This window comes from Cherax quadricarinatus, chromosome 8 (genome assembly GCF_038502225.1).
Source record: "Cherax quadricarinatus isolate ZL_2023a chromosome 8, ASM3850222v1, whole genome shotgun sequence".
NCBI lineage: Eukaryota > Metazoa > Arthropoda > Malacostraca > Decapoda > Parastacidae > Cherax > Cherax quadricarinatus.
Genome location: NC_091299.1, coordinates 10181304 through 10195187, shown reverse-complemented (window position 1 = coordinate 10195187; position 13884 = coordinate 10181304). Strand labels below are relative to the sequence as shown.

The 13884-nt window shown below is 40.7% G+C and overlaps 1 protein-coding gene across 1 annotated transcript in view; it reads left to right on the top strand.

Moving 5' to 3' along the window:
* LOC128685347 (bleomycin hydrolase) overlaps positions 1 to 13884 on the top strand; it is an 88975-nt gene that overhangs the window by 28591 nt on the left and 46500 nt on the right. Inside the window, exons 3-4 of the mRNA XM_070082853.1 lie at positions 12140 to 12294; positions 12462 to 12614. Of these exons, the coding sequence (XP_069938954.1) occupies positions 12140 to 12294; positions 12462 to 12614 (308 nt within the window). The remainder of the gene's footprint in view (positions 1 to 12139; positions 12295 to 12461; positions 12615 to 13884) is intronic.

The following is a 13884-nucleotide window of genomic DNA, read 5'->3' as shown; positions in this document are numbered from 1 at the left end:
GATGTCGTGTCTGAGGGCAATGTGTGGTGTGAATATAATGCAGAGAATTCGTAGTTTGGAAGTTAGGAGGAGGTGCGGGATTACCAAAACTGTTGTCCAGAGGGCTGAGGAAGGGTTGTTGAGGTGGTTCGGACATGTAGAGAGAATGGAGCGAAACAGAATAACTTCAAGAGTGTATCAGTCTGTAGTGGAAGGAAGGCGGGGTACGGGTCGGCCTAGGAAGGGTTGGAGGGAGGGGGTAAAGGAGGTTTTGTGTGCGAGGGGCTTGGACTTCCAGCAGGCATGCGTGAGCGTGTTTGATAGGAGTGAATGGAGACAAATGGTTTTTAATACTTGACGTGCTGTTGGAGTGTGAGCAAAGTAACATTTATGAAGGGATTCAGGGAAACCGGCAGGCCGGACTTGAGTCCTGGAGATGGGAAGTACAGTGCCTGCACTCTGAAGGTGGGGTGTTAATGTTGCAGTTTAAAAACTGTAGTGTAAAGCACCCTTCTGGCAAGACAGTGATGGAGTGAATGATGGTGAAAGTTTTTCTTTTTCGGGCCACCCTGCCTTGGTGGGAATCGGCCAGTGTGATAATAAAAAAAATAATAATAATAACTCGGAGCAGAAATTCAACTGAGCAGCGGCTCGTATCTCGAAAAACTCGTACAGTGGTCCCTCGTTTATCGTCATTAATCCGTTCCTGGAAGTGTGACGAATATCGAAATAGACAATTTTCGAATAAATTTTCCCCATAAGAAATAATGTAAATACAATTAATCTGTTCCTGACACCCAGAAGTATTAAAACAAAAAAATTTTTCACAGGAAATATAGATGTAGTACATAAACAATACAGTGGGACATGATGAATGAAGCATTAACAGCATAACACTTGCCCTTATTGGTGATTCTTCTTAGTGTATGGGAGACTGGAGGAGGAGAGAGATTGGATTAGTTACTGTTTGGAAGGGGAATCGCCTTCCATCAACACCTCAGGTACCAAGTCCTTTTCTGGGGTTACATACTTCTCTTCTCTGTTTCTTAATGCCACTAGGACCAGCTTGAGAGTCACTAGAGCCCTGTCTCGCAAAAAAGTGTCCAGAGAGCTCTGTTTCTGGCGTCTCTTTAAAACTTCCCTAAAATGGGCCAAGACTCTGTCACTGTACAAGTTCCTGATATGGCTTGCAACATCCTTCTCAGGGTGATGTTTCTCCATAAATCTTTCCATCCTACCCCACATTTCAGAAATCTCCTTAATTTCTGAAGAAGGCACCTTCTTCCATCTCTCTTCCTCCTCCTCTGCAGCAAGATTCTCAGCTGCGATCTGTTGCTGTTCCTGCTGAAGCTCTTGCAGCTCCTCAGTGGTTAGCTCTTCGTTGTGGTCCTCCACCAACTCTTCCACATCCTCCAAACTCACATCCAACCCCATGGAACTCCCCAATGCCACAATAGATTTCACAACTGACATAGGCTCATCAGGGTCAATCCCAAACCCTTCAAAATCCCTCTTGTGGACACAATCTGGCCACAATATTCTCCAAGCAACAACAGCTTCCTTGATTTCCTTTTTCTTTGCCATGATGGAAGATATTGTTGTATGGGATTTGTTTAACATCCTGGCCAGTTCGGCCACACGTACGCCACTTTCGTATTGTTCAATGATGTTTTTCTTAAATTCAATCGTATTTCTCATCTTCTTTACCAAAGGCTTGGCACTAGGAGCTTTCTTTGGAGCCATTGTAGCTTATTTAGCACTTGCAAGCACTAAAATGAATGAAATATTATGAAATATTTCGTATGAACAAGTGAGGGGTCTGTCGCTCATTGGTAAACAATGGCACACTGGCTGGGAAGGGAGGCCGAGGTGGCTCAGAGCCGTGAGTACGCGTCCAGGATGAACGACGATTAGCAAGTCAACCGACCATTTGCGAGCCAATATTTGGACGAAAATGCGACGATTTCCAAAAAGGACGACTGTCGAGCCCGACGATTATCGAGGGACTACTGTATGTTGGGGCATTCGTAAGTCAAGGTTCCACTGTACTTTGCAGGCCTTTCCACAGGCTATTCAGTTTTGAATATGCTTTTTCAGTCATTTATGTAAAATTGCACTACAGAGAGGAGCTCCATAAGAGTGCTGACTATACAGTAGACACCTGTTATTCACAGCATTAGCTGGGTTTGTTATGATTAGCTGCCTGCAAAATAAATACAGTGGACCCTCGGGTAATGATTTTAATCCGTTCCAGAGAGCTTGTCCTTAACTGATTTTATCGTTAGCTGAATTAATTTTCCCCATAAGAAATAATGGAAATCCAATTAATCCGTTCCAGACACCCAAAAGTATTAAAAAAAAAAATTTTTCACATGAAATATACAATTTCCTACACAGAAAACAATGATACATGAAGAATAAATACTACATGCAGAATAAATACTACATGAAGAATAAATGACACTTACCTTTATTGAAGATTTACTGATGAGTGATGAGATGGGAGGAGGGGGAGATGATGGAGGTGTATTATTGTTGGAAGGAGACTCCCCTTTCCATAAGGACTTTAGGTACCAAGTCCTTTTCTGGGGTTACTTTCCTTCTTTTTTTAATGTCACTGGGAACAACTTGGCAGCCACTGGACCTCTGTCGCACCAAAAATCTGTCAATAGAGCTCTGTGTCTGGTGTTCTTTTAAGATTTTTCTGAAATGGGCCACAACACTGTCATTGTAAAAATCACCAGCATGGCTTGCAATAGCTGTGTCAAGGTGATGTTCTTCCATAAAGGCTTGCACCTTTGTCCATTTTGTACAAATGTCCTTAATCGTTGAAGAAGGCAACTTCCTCCATCTCTCTCTCCCCTCCTCTGAAGCAGTTTCCTCAGTTGTGGTCTCTTGCTGTTGCAGATACTCTTGCAGCTCATCAGTGGTTAGTTCATCGTCATCCTCCACCAACTCTTCCACATCCTCCCCACTAACCTCCAACCCCATGGACTTCCCCAATGACACAATAGATTCCACAACTGGTATAGGCTCCTCAGGGTTAGCTCCAAACCCTTCAAAATCCCTCACTTGTACACATTGTGGCCACAATTTCCTCCAAGCAGAGTTCAAAGTCCTGCAAGTCACTCCCTCCCAAGCCTTACCTATAAAGTTTATACAATTGAGGATACTAAAGTGATCTTTCCAAAACTCTCTTAAGGTCAGTCGAGTGTCTTAGGTCACTTCAAAGCACTTTTGAAACACTGCTTTGGTGTACAGTTTTTTGAAATTTGAAATGACCTGCTGGTCCATGGGCTGGAGGAGAGGAGTGGTATTAGGAGGCAACAACTTCACTTTGATGAAGCTCAGCTTCCCCACAATTTGCTGTGACAAGTCTGGAGGATGAGCAGGAGCATTGTCTAATACCAGGAGGCACTTGAGGTCCAAATTTTCACAGTGGGGTCAAACACATGATAGAACCAATCATGGAAAATGTCCCTAGTGACCCATGCCTTACTGTTTGCCTTCCACATCACGCACAAATTAGCCTTGATGACACTGGGAGTTACAGAGTGATACACGAGTAGAGGCTTCACTTTGCAATCCCCACTAGTATTACTACAAAACATTAGAGTTAGCCTATCTTTCATAGGCTTGTGTCCTGGCAGTGCTTTTTCCTCGTATGTAATGAAGGTCCTGTTTGGCATTTTCTTCCAAAACAGGCCTGTTTTGTCACAGACACTTGTAATAAAGTTGGTAGAATTACCGACAATATGTAAAGTAAAAGGACACAAGTGCAACTAATGTGACATTTATTGTGGCAACGTTTCGCTCTCCAGACACTTGCTGGGGTTTTAATTTTTCAGTGTCTATGTACTCCTTGAATTCCTGCACACATTTTTCAGCGGGTTTTTGGTCACAGCTGGCAGCCTCACCATGCCTCATCACACTGTGTATGCCACTACAATTCTTAAATCTCTCAAACCAACCTTTGCTGGCCTTAAAATCACTAACATCAGCATTAGTTTTCTTAATGAGATCTGCATGCAACTGCCTTGCCTTTTCACATATGATTGACTATTAAACACTGTCTCCTGATAATTGTTTGTCGTTGATCCACACCAATAACAGTCTCTCCACATCTTCGAGTATTTGTGATCTCTGTTTTGTAAGCATACTTGCACCTTTTGCAATGACAGCTTCCTTGATTGCCTTTCTGTTGGCCAAGATAGTAGCGATGGTTGATTGGGGTTTGTTGTACAACCAGGACAGCTCAGAGCCACGCACTCCACTTTCATACTTTGCGATTATCTCTCTCTTCAGTTCGATTGTACACCTACCCTTTTTACCACAGGGTTGGCACTCGAAGCTTTCTTGGGGCCCATGGTGGCTTATTTAGCAGTCACAAACACTAAACGCAATGGAATAATACAAAATGTATTGAATGTATGGTTGGAACTGTTCGCAGTGGCTTGTGAACATTGGCACACTAGCTGAAGGGAGGGCAGCTGAGGTGCGCTCAGGACGAACGGACAGGCGAACACGTTCGCAATGATTGTCCTTAACTGGGTTTTTCATCGTTGGCCGAGCCAGTATTTTTACGCTAAAATGCATCGCTATCTGATTTTATCGCTAGCTGATGTCATCGTTACCTGAGGGTCCACTGTATGTTAAGAATGTAAAAGAAAATTAGATGGGTTTCTAAAACCTCCAACCCTGCACCATCATTAAATCCTGAATTATAAAAGCTGAAACTGACTCCATTGTTCAATTGCCTATCTTTTTCTTCTATACAGTGGACCCCCGGTTAACGATATTTTTTCACTCCAGAAGTATGTTCAGGTGCCAGTACTGACCGAATTTGTTAACATAAGGAATATTGTGAAGTAGATTAGTCCATTTCAGACCCCCAAACATACACGTACAAACGCACTTACATAAATACACTTACATAATTGGTCGCATTTGGAGGTAATCGTTATGCGGGGGTCCACTGTATAGAGATGCAACTTGACTTACGATGGGGTTATGTTCCAACAAACCCATCGTAAGTCAAAAATATCGTACGTCAATGAATGCGATATGATAAATAAATAACTAATGTCACTGAATAATTAAATAAACAAATATTTACTGTAACTAAATACCAGTATAGAAAAGTAAATAAATGAATAGTTATGGACTTGTTGCCTGCATTCTGGGTAATTATCTTAAGTTTCATCTCCAAACTAATCGCTTTTGAACCATCGTATAGTAAAAAAATCCTAGGTCGAACCATCATAAGTCGAGGAGTACCTATATTAGTAAATTATAATTGTTTGTTTACATTACACTGCCATCCGTCAGAAAGAATATTTCTTATGTAGGTACTTGTGAATGAAATTGATAAATTAAACTTAGCATAGTATACTGTACAGCCTCTCCTCACTTAGTGATGTACTCGTGTACCAACACCTCGGGCTTATGATGGGCTTTCTGACCAGTATTCATACAGTGGACCCTCAGTTATCGGCCGTAATCCATTCCAGAAGGTTGGCCTAAAACCGAAATGGCTGAGAACCGAAATAATATTTCCCATAAGAATTAATGTAAATACAATAAATCCGTTCTAGACACCCAAAAATATTCATAAAAAATAATTTTTGTGAAGATTAATTATAGTTTTACATACGCAGAACAATGAAAACTAAATAAAATAAATACATAAGAACATAAGAAAGAAAGAACACTGCAACAGGCCTACTGGCCTATGCGAGGCAGCTCCAGTTCTCCCCCAATTCTCCCACCTGCTTAAGCCAGTTCCTTGACCTAGTGAGGTCAGACATGTCACTTTAGGGAGGAGTAATGCATCTGACCTAGTAGCACAAACTAGTCAGGTCTAACTCGCACCCACCCACACCCACTCGTGTATTTATCCAACCTATTTTTAAAACTACACAACGTCTTAGCGTCTATGACGGTACTCGGGAGTTTGTTCCACTCATCCACAACTCTATTACCAAACCAGTGCTTTCCTATATCCTTCCTGAATCTGAATTTTTCCAATTTAAAGCCATTGTTGCAAGTCCTGTCTATGTTAGATATTTTTAGCACGCTATTTACATCCCCTTTATTAATTCCTGTTTTCCATTTATACACCTCAATCATATCCCCCCTAATTCTATGCCTTTCTATGCTTTTCTGAGGACTTCTATTATTTATACTTCTTGCTCTGAAGCCAAAGATTCTGTTAGCTTTATTGCAAACATTAATGCACTGTTGTCTTGGTTTTAGATTACTACTAACCAGAACTCCTAAATCCTTTTTGCAATCCATAGTATTAAGATCTACATTATTTAGTTTATATGTGGCATGGTTATTTTCCTGTCCAACATTTAGAACTTTACATTTGTTTATATTAACCCTTTCAGGGTTGACAGGCCCTCTCCCAGACTTGTTCTCAGGGTTGAAAAATATTTGAAAAAAAAAAAAAAATATTTTTTCTTGTGAAAAGATAGTTTTTTTTTAAACTTTATAGGCTAATAAAAATTTTTTTTACCATCATTATTTACCGACATATGGAGGCGTGAAGTTGACAGAAAGTGAAAGCCGACTGCCGGTCACCCAGTAATCGTTTATTTTGTTTTTTTTTCTACTTTTTTCTATTATTTTTTAGTATTTTTTTCAAGTAATTTTTATGGCCTGCAAGACTAATATGAGCATTGTTTTGTAAGTTTTTACTTTTTCTATACTATACAGTAACGGCACAAACACTGTTGTCACTATATTGTTTACAAAACTTGTTTACACAAATTAACAATATAAAATGTTGTTTATTACTGTTTTTTTATATTTTATATACACATATACAGTCACAGGACATGTTTCTAGAAGTTCTGTAGCCTGTGGAAGTCTTTGAAACATGTGCACAGACATAACACCTCTTCTGAGCCTTTTTCTTGAAAGCAGGCAGTTTTATTAGGAAGTTATCACCATGCCTCAGACGAGAAGGTAGTTGTTGATAATTTAGTGGGCGGTTTTCTATTGCATGTGTTGTTCCTTGGTACTTGAATACTATTTGTCTGATGACAGATAAACAAAATTTGCCATATGGTAGTTTGTTTCTGGTCCTCATCTTATACTTATTATAAGCATTGAGCATGGAAATGTCCAGAAGATTGAAAGAGTTTTATGTACCACTTATAACTCTTGCAAACACAATCAATAAACCCAATCTGCCTGTCACATTTGTCCACTGAATGCATATTGAAGGTGTAGTCCATCACAGCTGCAGGTTTTAGAATGGGTTCATTGGTCTCTCTATTTTGCCTGCCAGTGTTTGTCATTTCGTTAGGGTGAACTGATGACAACAGTGTGACATCTCGTTTGTCATGCCACTGAAATGCCATGATGTCATTGGCAGCAAACACCTGCACCTCACCTCTACGAGTGCCAGCGTCAAGCCAGGGCATATGCTGACGATTTCCATGCACTGTGCCACACGCATCTGTCATGTTCACTCGCAAAAAATCACTGAGTGAGCGGCTTGTGTACCAGTTATCAGTATATAATATATGCCCCTTACCAAGATATGGTTCCATCATTGTTCTAACCACATCACCAGAGATGCCCAATAACTTCCTGGTATTTTGCAATGTATTACTTCCAGTGTACACAATAATATCCAACACAAGACCACTGTAGCAGTCACAAAGCACAAACAACTTTATACCAAAGCGTTTCCTCTTGCTTGGTATATACTGCTTGAATGACAGTCTTCCTTTGAACAGAATCAGACTCATCAGTAACAAGCTTCCTGAAGGGATAAAAATGCATATTGAATTTCTGTTTCAGATACACAAACACATTCCTAATCTTATGTAACCTGTCGTTTCTGTCAGGCCTGGTTTTGTCTGAGAAGTGAAGCATACGTAATAGTAGCACAAATCGATTCACTCGCATTATATCACTGAAACCTGGGGTTGCAATCAGGCAGTCTGTTGACCAGTATGATTTAACACTGTGCTTATAAACATGTGGCATAAGCATTGTTGTGGCAAAGAAAAGATTCATCTCAGCCACAGTTGTCTCCTTCCACTGGTGTAGGCATGATTTTGGTGAGAGTATTGTGTTTGCCATGGTGTACTCGAAGTATCTGTTGCTTTCCCTGACAATAATTTCCATCAGGGGCTCGTCAAAGAATAACTTGAAACATTTTAATTCAGTGGCATTGTTCCCAAGTGTACAAGATTGCCGTATTCCACTTTGAGTTTCACCAAAGTGATGGGGACTGGGAACAAAATTGTCAGTTTCCTGCCAATCCCAGGTGCGGTCTGCTGGTGGGTACTGGATATTGACAGGTGGTTGTGGAGGTTGTGGTTGTGGAGGTTGTGGTTGTGGAGGCTGGTGTGGTGGGTGGGTGGCTGAGAGTGGTCTTTGTTGTAGCTGAGCTGATTCAGCAGTGTTGGTGGCAGCATGGCCTACTGCCGGTGCCTCACGGCTGGCACCACCACTACCACCACCATGCACATTTTCCATCCCAAGTGCAACACTATCATCTTCATTTTCACTGTCTGTTCCTGTTGTACAGCCATGGGATGTACTCTGAGATGTACTCCTTCCCCTTGGAATAGCATATGGCACACTACCAGAGCGCATATAGTCGTATATACTGACACTTCACTGGAGAATATTCCACTTCACTATCACTACTGGAACTGTTTTCAAGAACTTGTAGTTCATGTTCACTATCACTGTCATCACCATTGCTCACATCTGAGTCCTGATATGGGAAAATAGGAGTATCCTCTTTCGTTCTGGTACAACTGAATGTGAACAAGATGGCCCAGCACCAGAGGTGGAAGGTTGAGGGTCATCTGGATTTTCCTCACTGTTACTGGTAATATGGTCATTAGTTTCAGTCACATCCTCATCAAAACCTTGAAACTCATCTTCACTGGCACTTCCATCTGTATTAGAACTGTCACTGGGGAACAAAAGTGTCCCAATTCGCTGAGGAGTGAGGAGTTTCTGGACAGTTATTTTGTGTGACAGGGGTCCAGTGACTCTCAAGCTGGTCCTAGTGGCATTAAAAAACCAAGGAGGAAGTAACCCCACCAAAGGACTTGATACCTGAAGTCCTTCTGGTGGGAGATTCTCCTTCCAAGCAATAGACAATCCTGAATCTCCCCTGCTGCTGGCACATCACTCATCAACAACTCCACAATAAAGGTAAGTGGCATTTAATTATTGTTTATTTTGCATATCCCATTCCTTTCCATATAAGGAAATGTATATTTCATGTAAAAAAAAAATTCAGACTTTGGGGTGTCAGGAACGGATTACTTATATTTCCATTATTTCTTATGGGGAAAATTAACTAGACCAACGGCAATTTTGACCAACGGCAAGCCCTCTGGAACAAATTAATGCCATTGGTTGAGGGTCCACTGTAAATGGTGCAGAGGTGACATTAAAACATTATCAAAGACAGTTTACACAAACTCACTACTATTGTAGTATGCTTTTCACTTAGTGACGAATTTGTTTAATGACATGGTGTTAGGAACAGAACTCTGTTGATAAGTGAGGAGAGGCTGTACTTATAAGTCAGACTTCATGTAGAGTAGAAAAAAATCTTCAAATTAAACTAAATGTAAATAACAAAAAAGGGACAATACCGCGACTGGAACGATACACAAATAACCCGCACATAAAAGAGAGAAGCTTACGACGACGTTTCGGTCCGACTTGGACCATTGACAAAGTTACACTAACCAGAGGTGGAGCAGGACGGCTATATATAGGCAGGAAGAGGTGGTGGTAGTAGTAGTAGTAGTAGTAGTACAAGAGTTGTATATAATACCGACAAGATGAAATTAAGACACATGCACAACACCCGGGCATCCCCATCATAGACGTTTTGCCATCCAGCCAGCCACTGGATGGCGAAACGTCCACAACAAAGACAACCAGACGCCGCGCACATTTGTCTTAATTTCATCAGTAGTTGTAGTAGTAGTAGAAGAAGAAGAGGTAGTGGTAGTGGTAGAAGTGGGAAATAAGGATGACGAGCCAGTCAAATACAAAGGAAGGGGAGCACTGCAAGAGAGCTAGATGCCCACAGAGGGAGAGCAAGCGCACAGAGGTGCATGAAAGGGGAAGTGGTGAAATAAATGAAGAAGGAACAGAAACACAAGACTGGAGAGAGAAAGACAACCCAGAGGAGAAAAGGAAAGAGGAAAGGGGAAGAGGAAGAAGAAGAAAAAGAAAAAGAAAAAATGAGGATTCAGGTTAAGTCACGGGTGTTCTGAAGTTTGGAGCATTTTACAATGTAGTGGGAGAGGAAGGCATCTACAGAGACGAAGCCAGGGCTAAGGTTCATACAAGGAAAGTTGTGTATTAGAGAGGATTCAACTAGACGGCGACTGTTCGAGTTGGAAGTAGGGAAGACAGTTTTAGCAGAAGACCAGTCAATAGGATGGCTATGATCTCTGACGTGACAGAAAAGAGCATTGTTAGTGTCGGCAAGCCTAACACTATTTTTGTGCTCCCTAAGTCTGTCAGAAAGAGATCGACCAGTTTCTCTGAAGTATTGAAGAGGACAGGAGGAGCAAGAAATAGAGTAGACACCAGGAACATCTGTAGAGGGAGGAGAGGTATGAACGAGATTAGTGCGAAGAGTGTTAGTCTGGCGGAAGGTAAGCTTGATGTGTAAGGGACGGAGAGAATTGTTGAGATTAGAAAGACCGGAAATATAGGGAAGGCAGAGGATAGAAGAGTTCTCATGAGTAGAGAGTTTGGGAGAGAAGAAATTGCGTTTAGCACGTGAGAGGGCAGAGTCTATGAAATGGGAAGGGTAGCCAAGATGGGAGAACGAATTATGAAGAGTGGAAATTTCTGCTGGAAGGAACTGAGGATCACAGATGCGGAGGGCACGGAGAAAGAGGGAGATAAAAACACTTTTCTTGACAGGGGAAGCATGATAGGAAAAGTAGTGAATGTACATGCCACTGTGCATAGGTTTATGGTAAACGGAAAAGGAAAAACCTGTATCTGAGCGGTGGACATGGACATCAAGGAAAGGAAGCAAGGAATTAGATTCCCATTCAGCTTTAAACTTAATGGAAGGGGCAAGATTATTAAGAGCTTCAAGAAAAGGTTGGAAGAGACTGGAGTCATGAGGCCACAGAGCAAAGATGTCATCCACATAGCGGAGCCAGAGTGAAGGTTGCACATCGAGGGTAGGAAGAAGAACAGTCTCGAAGTATTCCATGTAAAGATTAGCAAGGACAGGAGAGAGAGGAGAGCCCATAGCGACACCGAAGGTTTGAGAATAATATTTCCCATGGAAGGAAAAGGAGTTAGAGTCCACACAGAGGCGGAACAGATCAAGAAAGACATCAGTGGGGATAGGGAGATGAAGAAACCCTTCATGGGCCTTCTCTCTAAGGAAATCAAGGACATCATCAAGAGGGACATTGGTGAAGAGGGACTCAACGTCAAGACTAAGCATCTTACAGGTTGGGAGAGAGCGAACCCGTTCAATGAAGTCTTGAGAGTGACGGAGGTGGGCAGGAGAAAAAGTACCTAGAAAGGGAGTGAGGGTTTTGGCCAGCCAAGAAGCAAGAGAATAAGAGACAGAACCTCTAGAGGATATGATAGGACGAAGAGGAATATCAGGTTTATGAGTTTTGGGAAGGCCATAGAAATAGGGAAGAGAGGGACAGATGACATGAAACCGTTGAACAAGGTCAAAGTCAGGAGGACAGAGGTCGGAGAGAGCCCTTAGTTTTTTGTTGAAAGTTCTCTTGATGCGATCAAGAGGGTTGGAAACGAGAGGAGTGTAGGTGCGTGAGTCAGAGAGCAAGAAATCAGCTTTACGGAGGTAATCCTCGCGATCAAGGATAACTACCGAATTACCTTTGTCAGAAGATAGTATGACAATGCTAGTGTTGGATTTAAGAGAAGAAAGGGCAAGTTGGTAACGGTGTGGAAGGTGATGGTCCAAGTCGGACCGAAACGTCGTCGTAAGCTTCTCTCTTTTATGTGCGGGTTATTTGTGTAAACTAAATGTGTTGTAATATAAATTTAATGAATTTGTATAAAATGGCTCATAATGGAGTGTGTTAAAACACCTGATGTCTGCTGTATTGCAGTAATGTATTAGTGTATCTATTTATCATTTTTTTTATTTCAGCATTAACCTCTGAGTTAGTGGAACAGTATCGGGAGCAGGTCGAGAGTGAATCATCCTCTGTGTTGGCTATGAATGCTTGTTTCAAGGCTGATCCATTGGATATGTGTTTATGTCGAAGCAAAGTGATTGCAACAAATCACGTATTTACTCATAAGGTCAGTTTATTGATATTTCTCATTGTTAGGGTGCTATAATTTTTATATTTAACTGAGGTGCTGATCCACCATCCACTTATCAGATGGATGCACTACTTTTATAGAGTGCTAAAAAAATGCAGTGAAAATCGAGGGACTTGAAAGGAGCTCTGGCATTTTATTTTCAGGTTGAGAGTGAAGGGAGACCAGTTACTAACCAAAAATCTTCTGGACGTTGTTGGATCTTTGCCTGTCTCAATGTCATGCGGCTTCCTTTTATCAAACAGTATAACTTGGAAGAGTTTGAATTTTCACAGTCTTATCTCTTCTTTTGGGATAAGGTAATATAAAATATCTCAGAAATGTTATGTTATATATACCATATATAACATTACAATGTAAATTTATAATAATGTAATAGACGATACTTAACCCTTTCATTGTCAACACTCCCTAAATTAAATTAAATTGTAAGAAACCTCCCATTTAACCATCAGAACTACCCTCTTATTTGTTCAGAAACTTTTAATTTGGCCAATTTTACACTATTCAACAAATTTCAGTTTAAAACGGTAACATTGTAGGCATTCCAGCCACTAAAGCAATTTTTCCTCTCTCTATTTATCACTGCCCAGGTCTCTTCTATATACCACTTGCCCTCCATTTTGAATCTCTCATCACACACAACAATTCAGTGCTTTTCTCTACTTTATTATTTTACTATTATATTCCCAAGCTCCTTTATTTGATCATCACTTTATTTGTTCACCACAACTTATTTTAGTCCCTTTTATATTGTCTCCTTTATTTTAGCTTGAAAGAACTACCTTAGTTCATATATTTACATTTGTTAAAATAATTCAGGTGCTATTTTTTAGCTTTAGAATATTTACTTTGTCTTATACTGAAGTCTAATTATAGATTCACTATAAATCTTATGATTACAAGCATTGATCCTGATACCAACCTCTTATTGAATGAGTTAAATGAATCAAACAGCAACTGTAATTACTACACAGCAGAACAATCAAAGGCACTTCTCAGAGCCAACAACAACCTAACTGTCTTTAACTACAATGTCAGATCTTTAAGCAAACATGACGATGACCTCACAGCATTACTAAATTCCCTGCATGCCAGTATGTCCATCATTATTCTCACCGAAACCTGGCTAAAGCCTGATACTACAGATGTCTATGCCATTCCTGGTTACACAGCGATACACAACTGTAGGCCAGATCAACAAGGGGGTGGCACAGCTATATACTACTCAGACCATCCAGAATGTGTCAATAATACATGCACAAGGGATGAACATGGGGAATATATAATAGCTAAATTCAAATCCAAATACAGGTGCCATCCGACTTACGACCGAGTTCGGTTCCGACAAACTGGTCGTAAGTTAAAATGGATGTAAGTCAAACCTTACTACTGAATATCAACATAATATTTTTGTAATGACTTTATTTTATTGTTTTATTTTGGTATTTCATTTTTTGCCTTACTTTTTATACTGTTAGTACTGTATTTTATACTGTAAGGTTTAGGATAAACACTGTGTACAACACAAACAGTTGTTTATTTCCCAGAAATTTGGCATAGAAAACG